Source organism: Rhea pennata, chromosome 22 (genome assembly GCF_028389875.1).
Source record: "Rhea pennata isolate bPtePen1 chromosome 22, bPtePen1.pri, whole genome shotgun sequence".
In the NCBI taxonomy this organism is placed as follows: Eukaryota; Metazoa; Chordata; class Aves; order Rheiformes; family Rheidae; genus Rhea; species Rhea pennata.
Genome location: NC_084684.1, coordinates 5,484,845 through 5,498,243, shown reverse-complemented (window position 1 = coordinate 5,498,243; position 13,399 = coordinate 5,484,845). Strand labels below are relative to the sequence as shown.

General features: G+C 50.5%; 2 protein-coding genes across 2 annotated transcripts in view; both read right to left on the bottom strand.

Annotated features, from left to right (window-relative positions):
- LOC134149997 (tyrosine-protein phosphatase non-receptor type 11-like) overlaps positions 1 to 814 on the bottom strand; it is a 58,871-nt gene extending 58,057 nt beyond the window's left edge. The window contains exon 1 of the mRNA XM_062593419.1: positions 728 to 814. Within this exon, the coding sequence (XP_062449403.1) occupies positions 728 to 741 (14 nt within the window). The 5' untranslated portion in view covers positions 742 to 814. The remainder of the gene's footprint in view (positions 1 to 727) is intronic.
- Positions 815 to 6,196: 5,382 nt separating this feature from the next.
- The window catches only part of AGRN (agrin), a 138,822-nt gene continuing 131,619 nt past the window's right edge, over positions 6,197 to 13,399 (bottom strand). Inside the window, exons 35-37 of the mRNA XM_062593160.1 lie at positions 11,948 to 12,172; positions 11,100 to 11,203; positions 6,197 to 9,393 (exon numbers count right to left, since the gene is read on the bottom strand). Of these exons, the coding sequence (XP_062449144.1) occupies positions 9,236 to 9,393; positions 11,100 to 11,203; positions 11,948 to 12,172 (487 nt within the window). The 3' untranslated portion in view covers positions 6,197 to 9,235. The remainder of the gene's footprint in view (positions 9,394 to 11,099; positions 11,204 to 11,947; positions 12,173 to 13,399) is intronic.

Here is a 13,399-nt window from a genome sequence, read left to right as displayed (position 1 = left end):
TTCCTTGGATAGTTATTTACCTGCTTTGAAGCTGCAGCAGAGGAGGAACTGAGAAGGGGAGATGCCCCCAAGGCACACAGGCTCCTGCCGCCAGGAAGAAGGGTCTGAAACTCTGAAACAGCTTCTCTGGAAGAAGTTGGCAGGGAGGGGCACACTAAAATGTCTTATTTTAAGTTCACAACCCCCAAAGATAGTCGAGGGAGTTTTAAAGAATGGCCCCACTTTGGGGTCCTCTGTTTAGCAGTTCTAGCACATTGCAGAAGCGATTACAGACCCTAGTAATACAAGATGCTGTAAGACAACAGCCTTCTCCTGCAGGTACAGAAAGCTCGGCAAAGAGGACAAGCGGTTCCTCCACGAACCAGCAAACAGGACCAGGGTCAAGGCCGGAAAAGGGCTTACAGCAGGTACCTGACGGGTTGAAGGTACAGACTTCAGCTTCAGCACACGCACTTAACACCCGAGCCCTGCTTGCACGGCACATCGAGCAGCGCTTCCCTGGCGGCACAGCCGGCGCCGCCGCGCGGAAAGCGCCGGCCGAGCCCCTCGCGCGCAGGGGCACGCGCAGCCCCGCGCCGTTGGCGGCCCGCTGCGCGGCTCCAGCCGCCCCCGCCGGTCTGACCGGCCCCGGCCCCGGCCCCGGCCCCGCCGAGGCGGGACGGCCGGTTCGGGGAAGAGGAGAGGGTCGAGCGCGGCGCCGGAGGAGGAGGCAGCGCTCAGCCCTTACCTGCGGGAGGTCATAGCCGGGCTGGGCCGGGCCGGGCCGGGCCGAGCCGAGCCGAGCCGAGCCGAGCCGAGCCGTGCCGTGCCGTGCCGTGCCGTGCCGAGCCGAGCCGAGCCGAGCCGGGCGCGCAGCGGCAGCGACAGCGGCCCCGCGCCGAGTGCCGCCGCCCCCCGCGCGCGCCCCGCCCCCGCAGCTGGGCGCCGCGGCCACGTGCCGCCGGGGAAACCCCTCCCTGTGACGCGAGGGAATCCCCGCCCCCCCGCGCCCCCCCCGCCGCGGGGTGCCGGAGCTCGGGGCACTTGCTGAGCGGCAGCGGCCGGCCTGCTTCCCAAGCATCGGTTCCCGCGGCAGGCCCGCCTGCCGCGGGAAGGCAGTCCCAGCGCTGGCGCCTGCTCCCCAAACACGAATTAACTGCTGCCAGCCGCTCTCGTGCCGCTGGCAGGCAGCGCTCCCGCCCGGCCCGCTGCAGCTCTCGTCGCTGCCGCCGCTGCCCGCCGGCCGAGCGGCCCGCGTGCGCCGATGCGCAGAGCCCTGCTGCCGGGGCGCGGGCCGGGAAGGAGCCCTAGCGCTCCCGCTCCCCTCTGCCCTCCCTCCGCCGGCACCCTTTAACCAAGAGGTCAGCAGCGCCGTTTGGCTGCTCCCCAGCTCCGTTCTCTCTCATCAGGCATAGCTGCCAAGTGTGGAAGTGAACATGAGGTTTGCTTCTTTTAAACAAAATGCAGCACAAAATGACTGCATGTAAGAACAAACATCTAAATTACCTAATTAGCTGTGGCTGGAGGCTGTTGGTTTGGGCTTGTGTGGCATATACCACAATAATTCAGTCCACCCTGACGGCAGTGCAGACAATTTCCTCCTGGATAATGAGTAAGGAGCGAAGCTGCCGCCATGCCAGGCCCCTTCCAGGCTGGGAGCAGAGACCCATCAGCCCTGCCAGTTCAAACACATGCACCGTGGGCGGGCATGGCGGTGAGCACAAGTAAGCAATATACACTATCTACCCCGTCACAGCCGGTGCGTAAGGTTAGACTGCAGCCTGCCCCGCTCCCCTGCTCCCCAGAGCCATGCCTAGCACGCTATCCACGCTGGGGGTGACGGTACACTCGGTCCTCCAGCCGGGCAGCTCCGCCATACAGTTTCTTGACAGCATGTGAGATTTCACACCCGCAGCAGATTTCAGACAGCAGTACCTAGATACTACTGAAGGCCTAGATTTTGCTGTTGAATTCACAAAGATCTGGCCATACCAACAGTCATGCTGCTTATAGAGCCAAGCAGGTCTCCAGAAAAGATGCTGAGCACCCTGAGTCAGGCAAGTCCCAGCCCCATTTGCCATTACCCCTAAATACCCCCAGCTCAGGCGCTGCCATGGGACCAGGAAGGTACAGTGTCTCCAGAGTGGGTTCCCTGCTCTCATCCCAACATCTAAGACAGGAAGAGACGTTGACACCAAGATCTTCCATGGGGTAAGCTGGGGTCAAGTGCACTGCATTTTTTTATACAAAGAGGCTGTATTTTTGTTTTGCTATATCTGAGATGTAAATTCAGAAGCCTTTGACAGACTCATGTCAAATATATGTTGCTCACATAAAAAAGAGAATTTAACCCAGAGAAATGTCCTGAATCTGGCACCTTTCATGAACTCTGGGTGAGAAAGCAAAGCCAGCTGTCCAAGAGAGAGAAAAAGCCAGGACACAGCCAGTTAGCACCTTCTCCACCCTGCCCCAGCCACTGCCTACACACAGTGGCAAAAATAGTAGTTTTATAACTATAATAAGACTCAGCGAATTCCACGTCTATTTGGGGAATACCCAGAGAGCTGGCAGCAGGAGCGAGCTCATTTCTCAGCGAGGAGGATCGGAGAGCTGCATAGCTTTCCTGCATGCCATTGGATTGCTCACGGGACAACAAGACCAGAGAAGCCAAACAGCCACCCTGATAGCAGTGACCCCGCTGCTCTCCTTCCTTCTTTCCCCCGCTGTCCTGGCTTCTAGTTACCGGCACCTTCTTTCACTGCACTCCGACTTCATTGTGAGAGACCAAGCTATGACTTCTCCATGTGCCTCTCTTGTGGGGCTGGTGGGAAGAAGACTCTTTCTCGGGAGCAATGCATATGGTTGGAGAGGGACCACTGCCCAGCATCCTGGTTAAAAATAGATCAAAAGGAAACCTCTGGAACAGAGCTCCCCCTTTCTTATAAGGCACTTGCTCCCAGCCTGTGGCGGCCTATGGCAGCACTGGCTCTGCTGTGTGCCCAGGCATGAGGGAGCAGTCAGGCTCTTATATACCTGGCATAGCTGGCCCAGAGAGCAGGAGGAAGCGGGTTTTGCACCCTGCTCAGGTGCTGTGGAATCTGGCATTTCTGCCCCAGTCCTGAGGCATTTATTTCCTGCTGCAGGCAGAGGACAACATATATTTAGCTCTAATCTGTATGTTCTTCTGGGATTTGCTATAAGGGAAGTGCAGAAGCAGCTGCAGAAGCAGCTGGAAATGCCATGTGCAAATAGCCAGGGCAAGGCAGGCAGCATGGCACGGAGGAACAGTGAGAACACTCCTAGGGAAGTACATTTGTCTTGCAGTTACAGAGCATATGCTTAAACTGAGAAATCCCCAGGAGACAGACCAGAATGGCCCCAGTAGGAACAGGCCTGATCCACCACCAAAATGCAGCCACGACCAGAGGGGGAGAGGAAGCAGGCACACAGGTCAGGAGAAGCAGGAGAAAGCTCCATAGGAGCTTTCCTGTTCTTGCTGATTTCTGGATTAAGAGACTAGATTCTGCAGTGACTGTTTTGGAAGATGCTGGGGAAGCCCATGGAACAAAGATCCAGATGTCTTTAACATTTGCAGTAAGGACAGCTACAAAGGTCCCTTTTCAGTGGTGTCATCCAGAGGAGCCACCAGAGCTACTCAGAGTCATTTAAAATTTATTCCTGTACTGTTCATTGATATAAGCACAGATATACACATGCATTCTTTCATTTGCAGTCTAGAAAGGGACAGCTGAGTACCGCCAGCACATGACCACTTCACACAGATCACCAGTAAATGGTGCTGGGGAAAGCAGAGGAGGGGACTGGGATTCTAGTCTGACAGATAGGAAATCCCCCAGGTGCACTTTGGCCAGACACTAGTCCTATCCCCCAAGTCTGCATAGGGCCGGGAGGTTATTTGCTGACAAACAGCTGAGACCCTTGTGTTACATCCACCTGGGAGATGGCAGCTCTGGGAGCCCAACCCCTACTGCTGGTGCTCAGCTTTGGGCAGAGGTTTGCACCCGTAGCAACGTCCACCCCTAGCATCACTCAAGCATTCATTCAAGTTATCTCTCTGCAAGCACCGCAGCCCCTTTCTCTCCAGACAATCACGCCTCTCCAGCCAGCGGCACGGAGGCGTACTGCCGAGCGGCGCAGCGGCTCCTTATCCTGCTCTGGCAGGCGGGACAGCGGAGCACGGGAAGTGGAAGTGAATAGCCGGAGGCACCAGCTGAGTCAGCAGCAGAGCAGGGAGTAAAACCCGCGGCTACTGCTCCCAGCCGCGCACGCTGATAGGCAAGGTCAAGCGGCCACTGCTGAGAAGTCCAGCTCTGTCAACAGCCATTACCTCAGGCACCAGGGGAGAGAGAATTGGGCTACAAATCACACACAGCTGGGATTTAATCTGCCACGGTTCTCCAAAGACCAGCTCCCACCAGGCTGCTTAGCGGGAGCACCATCAAGAGAAAGCAGGGCGACTGAAGTCTCTCACTTCACAGCACCTAGCTGAGCACCCAGAAAACGGACATTTGTAAAAGGTATACAGAAGGGCAAAACCCCATGCAGCAGGTCTGTGAGGTGACCTTTCGCACTGATGCCAAGATCATCAAAGCAACCTGCCCACTTTACTCCTCTTCCCTCAGCTCTCCATAAACTTCCCCACCCTCCTGCTGAAGCCTCAGCTCAGTGGTTTAAAAGAAAGCTGCAGTGAACTGCTTTTAAATCCAAACTGAAGGTCCATGGCATGGGAGAGGCTCACAACAGGCTGTCTGGGTTAGCAGTACCCACAGACTGTGGATGCCAGAGCAAGCTGAGGATGCCAAGACCCTCCAACCCCAGCTGCCCTCCTCTCTGTGAAGGTATTGTCCGATTTCCTTTACTCCGAGAAAGTAAAGCCTGCCTTGGCAGGCAGGCTTGATCTGCACACGCTGCACTCCTGCACTGAGCAGGCTGCTCTCAAAGCAAGAGCTGCCAGAAAGCATAGCCAGGCCATTCCCCTGAGTCATGCTTGATGCCTGCCCAAGCACGCCCCCAGCATTGCTCCTCTTCTTTCCTTCCTCCTTCCCCTCACATTGGGTTTTTCCAGCCTATAATAAAAATTAAAAAATAAAAAAAGCAGTTGTCAACTTTTCATTCTGGCCAAGAAAAGGATAGCTCTTCTACCACTTTGCAGCAACCTGGCAAAAAGCCTGTGAAAGAGGTACTGACTTTACAAGTCTTTGCCTGCTGTGGTATAATAAGGACATTGTCAAGAAAACCCTGCACCAGGAGGCTGATCTTGAGCAACACATGGGCCCAGTGGCAAGTTGTGCAACCCCTGAAGCTGCTCGAACACTGGCCTCATTGTTTCCCATTGCGAGTCTTCGGCGTCTCATTGTCCATTGAAAAGCCGGTTCCTACTGAGCTGGTGCAGACGTGCAGACACTACTCAAATGTGCATCAGTACTGGATATCAAAATGACTTGCTTTGCTGAATTAGATGCCTCCCAAATGACAGGACACCCACATTCGTTTCTCACTCCATGCCACTTGAATGAGCTCTTGACTGAAAGAAAAAAAAATCTCCACCTGCCACCTCGCTTTCATGCAGAAAGATGAAGCCACAAGAATTGGAGAATCAGGGCTCTGGCCAGCTGGAAAAGCCCCATTAGGAAGAACTGTTCAAGGCGAGAACCTTAATGCTGGTGTATATCACCTCCCAGTTGTGTCTGTCTGTCTGTCCATGGCTCCTCAGCTTGCAGAGGGTAAAACCCATCATAAGCTGCTGCCGTCTGAGAAGCAGGCCACACAAGCATCACTTCGGTCTCGCTGGCCTGGTGCGATGGCAACACAGGGCAGGGTGCAAAGCCTGTGCCTCATTTGAATATGCAAGCTAAGAAAAGCTGATAAAAGCACACACAAGAAGGAAGGAAAGGCTAATGGATACTTGAATAGGTGAAACAATTCAGAGTGAGATCAGAAGGGCACAGAAGAGGGGAAGTACAGGCACAGAAAAGCCTTCCTTCTACAGCTAGGATTGAAATGACCATCATAAGGAGAACGACTTTAGAAGATACAGCAGGTACCTGCACAAGTCACTCCAGTTCAAAGGGAGATAGAAAGGAAGAAATCAGTTTGACCTCACACAGTGTCTATCCAAGATACATAGACTAGGGAGCTAGTATGAGGCAGGCAGTAGGACAAAGAATGAAAAAAAAATAGGTCCCTTTAAAACATATTTAATAGTTTTCAAACTTTATTTCATGGTGATTGACAAAAGACACAAGTTAGTAATGGTTATAACATGCTGCTCCTCTACTGTGCATTGCCCTTCAGAATTCATACAGCAGTTTACAATGGTCATTAATTTACCCTATAAATGAAGCCACATGAACAATTTTTTTAAAAAAAAAAAACCCAGAAAAAAACAAACCTCAGTATCTTTTTTGTACATATGCGTTATAAATGCTATTAAAAATAAAACCGAAGTTAAGTGCACGGCCCCTAGGGAGCACTGCTGAATCTGACCTTGGTTCAAGTTGCTTGACAAGGACACAATGTCCTGTTTTAAGGCAGTTCCAAGCCCCACCAAAAGAAGACAGAGTTTTTTTTGTTTGTTTTTTTTTTTTTGCAGTGACCTTGGCTTCGTTTCAGTGACACTCTAGAAAATTAGCAGCTTCCTCTGTGCATGCCTCTCTCCCTCCGGCGTCTTCAAACCCCAATCTCAGCTAATGCGGTTGTGTTGTCCACTAGAACCAACGTTTCCAAAACACAAAGCAAGAGCCTCACACTTCCCTCCCGTCCTACCCCATCCTGCAGTCCTAGTTAGCCCACGGCTACCTCTACCTTGTGATCAGAATACAGCAGTCCATCTGCTTCACAACACAGTCACGGTACTCTCTACTAGGAACCACAATATATATACAGTAGTCACCTAAAATGTGGTATTGCCATACACACACCCATACATACACACACACGCAAATACTGGAGTCTCCCGTTCATTTCACAGCGGCCACAACCCTCCACGAGCTATTTAACCACTGGATTTTTAGGATGACAACTTATCACAGATTTCTGCAGGAGGCAGCTGATAGGGCAGGTCTTGCTTGTTAGTGCAGGAAACAATGGTTGCTTGAGAAGCATGAAGGTTTCTTCAAGCTGGATCAGGAAAAGAAAAATCTAGAGAGGCAGGGAAAAGAAGAAATGCGCTGGCAAGGACCATCAACAATCCTTGATCCCAAACCACCACCCTGCCCGAGGGAACAGGCAACTGCAAATTCAAAACAGAGTCTTGTGAGGCTTCCAACACACCTATTTCAATGTCCTTCATGTGACTTTTATGACTTTACAAATGGAAACCATGAGGCTTTACCCTTTATTTCAAAAAGAGAAGGAAAGAAAAAGAAACCCAGGTGGTTTCAACGAATGTTGTTCCCCTTCATTACATCTGTGTTCAGAGGTCACCCTGAGAAAAGCAATTTGACTTTTCATTGCTCAAAATTCAGTGCTGAGAAACAATTTTTGAGGGAAGAAAATACTAGAAGTAGTATTAAAAAATTTGTGGGAAAACTGCAAAGTGATGGCACCCTGCACATTAAGTAACACTTGATACCTAGCAGGATATTTCAAATTAATTCTGCATGCTCTATAAACCAGGTTTTACTCAAAGCAATGCCAGCTGCCTGCTCAGTGTGGGAACGGGGCACAGTATGATACACAGCATCAATAAGATCTTCCTAGGAGAAGGAACCTGAATGCAGTGGGTCATTCCTTTTCATGGCTGCCATTCTTTTCAACTGTTTCATGTTTTTTTTCCTCCTGCTTAGAGGAGATTCATTTGTTTGCATGTAAATGTGTGCTGGTTAACAGGCACTCGCAAACACACACACCTTCACTCACAAACACACACTGGCTTTGTAGCTGGCAAACTAGTATTTGCTTTCAAGATTTGCATGGAGGAACAAAACAGTTTAAAAACCTCCTCTCAGACACTACTGCCTTTATAGCTGACTCAAGGTCCATTCCTGTTTCCACTGAAGCTATTGCTGGTGCGCTGGCAGTAACTAGAAGATCTTTGATCGTGGCTTGGAAGCCTCTGCATTGCACTGGGCATTGCAAAAGCATGAATTCAAAAGTAAAACTCCAGTTACCCTTTCCAGCACAGGCTCTAATACCAGGTCTACAGAGATTCTCAGGCTGGCCAGCTGCAGCTGTTGTCACGGTAGAGCGAGGGCAGGTCATGCTAGAAGGCCGGAAAACAGACATGGGTCAGGGAAGGACATGTCCAACAGATTTTTGAAAGTGTAAAGGGACACAATCCTGTGCCCTCACAGGCCTGTTTGACTGCAAGTTCTCACTGGTGCATGGGACAGCAACATTTGGTACACAGAAGCTCTTGGAAAGAGCAGCCAGGGCAAGCAGGCGTTTGGGACATGTCTAGACAAAAACAAAGCCTGGAAATACGGTTTCACAGCTGCTTCTGCACATGTCCAAGAGGAGCAGAAGGAGAGCCAATAGAGAAAAGTCCCCCTAGAGCACCTCTCAGTACAGCAAACAGTCATAAGACAACGAAGAGCAATGCTTTGCTGCTTGCTCAGAGCAAATCTTGGTCTCTCTTCCAGTGCATGGCATCCCTGATTTTAACAGAGCATAAAGAAGAAAAGCAGCTGAGATCCTTACACACATAAATTATAGCAGGAGGAAGTGGGGAGGAGGGAAATAGGGTGAACACATACACAGCCAGGAGGAGGCTTGGTAGAGCGAGGCCTCAAAGCGATCTGGTAATTCCCACTTCTTTCAGACGGCTACTTCCCTGCTCAGCCAGCACTGAAGAAGGGGCTTTGGGACCAGGCCTGAGACGGGTAAGCAGTGAATCCACAAAGGCCACAGGTCTTGCCAGCGCCATAATCCTTTCTTTTCCCTTGAGGGCGTGAACAACAACCCAAAAACACAAGTAAAGAGGGGAAAAAAAAAAAACAAAACCAAAAAAAGCTTCAAGTATGGATGAGATTTACAGTGCAGATGCAATGGGGAAGTTCTTCTGTCACTTCTTGGAGACTTGGTTCAGGGTTTGTTCTTTGTTGCTCCTGTTTGATTAGAGTCTGACTGACCTGGATATACTGCAACCGAACAAATAACCCAAAAGAAAAGGTGTTTCCTCCCCGCCCTTATCCCTTCCCCCCCAAAATATAAAAAGCAATAAGTTTACAAAAATAGAAAATAATTACAGCAATAGGCAGGAGGGAGGGAAGGAAAAGGAAGGGTCCCTGTGGGTCTATTTGGCTGAGCAGTGTAATATCGTGGGGTTGTTTAAAGCGTCCTCCACCAGATGCAGTTCTTGGCGGTCGACAACGACGTCCCTTATGCAGCCGACAAAGCCAGTGCTGTAGGCCTTGGGCAGCTTGTGAGCCACACTGAGCTTCTCCATTCCCCCTGCAAGAGACAGCGCAGAAATGTCAAGCGGAAGGACAAGGGACACGCAGCTGGCGGCCCAGCGCCTCAGCATGCTGCCCCAGACACCGACACACTCCTACGCACTGCATACGGTGCAGGTGCTGCTGGGGATGGCCCTCCCGAACAACGGGGAAAAAGGCTTTCCTGGCCAACATTTAGCTTTTTTATGAGATAAATGCCAGTTCAAGACAATGCCTGTAGCATTCCTGAAGACCTTTAAAGTCTTTTTCATTTTGAAACACTGATCCAACTTAAAAGATTTCATTTCCCCTTAGAGATTTGTTCTAAATTAAAAAAAAAATTATTCAAGTTACCAAAATGTTAAGTAGGGCTCATTTCAGGCCCTAAAATTGTGAAATGTTGATTGAAAACACAACATTTCAATGAGCCAATGGGGAAGCTGAGCAAAAACTTCTAATGGAAAAATTTTGCTTTCCAACTAACTTCTAGATTGATTTTAGAACCAGAAATGGCTTCTGGAACATTGTCATACCAGAGACAAGGTTACATTTTGAGTATGAAATCTTCGTAAGTCAGGTCAGACCTGAAAACTACAAGCTTAGACTGTGAAGATATGAACAGATGCTTCCAAGAAGTGTGAACAGAATCTGATTCACAGTTTCTTCATTACATATTATCACAATTTCCAAAAAGGACTTTTACTATCCTCTGAGCTCAGATTAGTACTAGTTATATCTTAAGACAGCAACTTTTACTTAAGCACCATTACACTTGTGGGTTTCTCACTGATTTGAGTAGTTACGAGTCAAATCTAGCCTCTTATCTGCATTGATGAGAGTCCTGTCATAGGTGGCATGAGATTAGATGCAGTGGGCTAAATTGTCTGTCTGTGGGATCAGAAGATATACATCAGCATTAATGAAACTGGACTTGGCTGCATATATGGGAGGTTCTGACATCTGTGCTTATTCTATGCAAATAACAACATTTAAAATCTGGTTATTTACATATTTCCAAACAGAAGCATCCTTCTGTCAATACAGCCATTTTATCATTGGGAACCTGAGTTCCCAAAGCAAATAATATTTGGGAAGCTCCTGAATTAATGAAGGCTCCCACATGGGAAGGAATCTGGTGGGCAGGAGGACTCCTAGTCTGAAGAGGGAAAGAGTGGTCCAGACCACCGGCAGCAGGGAATCCAGAGCTGTGGGCCACTTCGCTGCTTTCTGAACAGGACATGGTGAGAGGCAGGACTGCCATTTGGTAAGGCCAGCCCTTCTTCCCCAGATGTCACCAGCAACCTGCCTTGGTAGGCAGGGAATGAGCAGGGTATTTTTAGGAGCAGATACCAAAGGGGTTGTACGAGAAGAGCGTGGTTCAGCAACAAAGTGACCTTGAGAGTGAACAGCAGGGAGTTTCCTCCCAACTATAGCATCTCCTTGCCAATACCTTCCAACACCTCTACTTCATACACCAAATCTAGACAGAAGCCAGCTATAATCTCCAAATAAGGCATTTTTGACTCTGTTGAAAAGGTATTTTCCTGTAGTTAACAGCATCTTCCACAGAACACAGAAATAGACCAAAACTGAACTTGTCAAAGCCACCTGGGAGGCAAAGATGTCCTATGAAAATAAGTAAGGGAGCATCCAAGTCCCAGCTATGGCTCTGAGCATCATTCAGGGATGCACAGAGGAGATTCACTCTTTCCACAACCAACTTACCCAGCCACAGGGCCCCATCTGTATCTAGCTGTGTTGCACCAAGTGGAGAAAAACCAGTAACTGGTGCTTCATTGCCAACTTGAAGGGAACCATCTCTCTGTAGCCTGTCTCAGGAAAGAGGGAAGAAGAAAGACAGACCATTAGCAACCTCAGCTGAAAAACTCAGAGCTGCCCTCTACTTTATGTTAAATCCAGACACTAGGCACTATTAGCCTTGCTCCATCTGGACAGGAAATAGGAGCAGGGCTCTCCTTGAGCACTACACTCCTGGCCGCCTCCTTGAGGCCATATAGTGTGGAGTGGTCTCCTCTTGGAGAAGTGCGACTCAGTCAGCAGCGAGTGCTCCCCTCTGGCTTTCCCCTGGGGACTCATGTAGCTCCACCACTAACCCTCCTAACAGCCACATTTTCCTCCCACTCCCTTCCAACCCATCAGCAGAAATCCTTGGCATGCCAGCCATATGATCTGCTCACCACTCCCATCCCCTCAATAAAAATAAAAGCTACCCAAGCACAGGGACAGCTTAGACCCAACATGAACAGAATGTCAAACCCTCAGCCAGCTAAAATAAAAGGCATGGACCTTTCACATCTCCTTGAGCTTGTGCCTTTGACACTTCCTAGAATTTAGGGTAGGCCTGTCACAACATGCATCCTTCCAATGCAGCATTGCCCACATGCCTTTCCTCTAATATTATCCAAGAGGAGGAATGACCCTTGGGGATCAAAGGGCATGGAGCCAAGGCCATGACTCAGGTTCCCAAGACTTCACCCTGCTTCACAGCTTGCCCAACCCAGAGCTGTCCCAGCTGTCCCAGTTCTGCTCTCCCTTGTTGCAAGCCTCCACACCTGTACGCTTTGATATGAATCCATTGGTTGGTGTTGACTGGGACTGTGGATCGCAGGACAACTGGCTTGGAGCCAAGGTCATAGGTCATTTGTACAAAGCCATCCACTATAGCAAGGGCGATGTAGTCTGATCGCTCCAGCCCCTTCCCGCTCCACAGGATTAGCCCCTGGGTAGCTTCCGTTTTGATGCTTAGTTCGAAGTGGTTCGACTGCAAGGCCTTTTCACTGTAAGAGGAGATGGGAGCAGGGGAGAACACAGACCAGAGTTAAAAACACAGCTATAAAAGCAATAGGCAGCCAATCAGTCCCTCAGGGCAGGCTTGTCTGCTCCCAGCAAAGTAGCTCACCTGATGTAGGATAACCTTATCTAATCTTTGGCATCACACTAAGCATGGGGCACCAGGCCCTATCTGCTGTACTCAAGGAGTTACAGACCTTAGCAATATCCCAGGCCTTCTCAGGAAGCCTGGTGCATGGGTGGGATGCACTGAACTAGACAACAGTATCACAGAAATGCAGTGAGAAGGACCCTCAGCAGGTCTCTAATGCAGGTCCCACCAAGATCAGAACTATTCCCAGCACTAGACAGGGCAACCATCACTCTGTCCAGATGAGCTTGGGAATCCCCAAGGATGGCATCTCCCTGGTGACCTCTGCAGGGGCTGCAGTCCTCCTGGGGATGAATATTTTCCCAATATTCAACTTGAAACTCAGAAGACGCGGCTTAGGGCTACTGCCCTGTACTTTTGCCCTCCTTGGAGCACAAGGTTCAGATCTGCCAAACTCTGCAAGCTCTAACGGCAGTCCTGGTTTTGTCTCCTCACACGTAGGCACTGAAGGAAGACGTGTGTTATGTGGGCTGGTGCATGATGCCAGGCCGGCACCGATTCTGCCAGGGAGGGGGCTTTCCCACAGAACTGCCTTTGATCTGGGAGAGGTCAGCACAGAGGGGCTCTGTTGGCCAGATCTGCAGGGCTGCAGGCAGCAGCTGAGCCAGGATCGGCTCCATTTCACCGTCCTGCTGGCAGGCGCCCGAGGCGCAGGCAGAGCCGGGGTCTTGGGGCCCGTGGCTTCCCATGCTGCTGCCATGCATCGATCAGCCTCAGAGCCCTCTGCTCTGCTATTGCAGCTGCCTCGCCGACCGGACCACAGCCCAGTGGGAACCCTGCGGCTGGGGAAATGTGGGGTGGCGAGCATCCTCTGTGGTGTTGAGGGGATGGAGACTGTCGTGAGAGGCGGCAAGGCCTTTTCCTCCCAGATGCGCGAGTTTTTTCAAAGGGAGGAAAGGAGGACAGACAGGATTTACCCCACTTTGGCAATCCCATCTTTGCTCAGTCCCTCCTGGAGCAGTGAAAAGGCTCCTGGCCATGAGCCATGTGGATCTGCCATCCACTCTCCTGGGATGCTCTGGAGCACATTACTGACACAAATGCACACATAGATCAGACAACA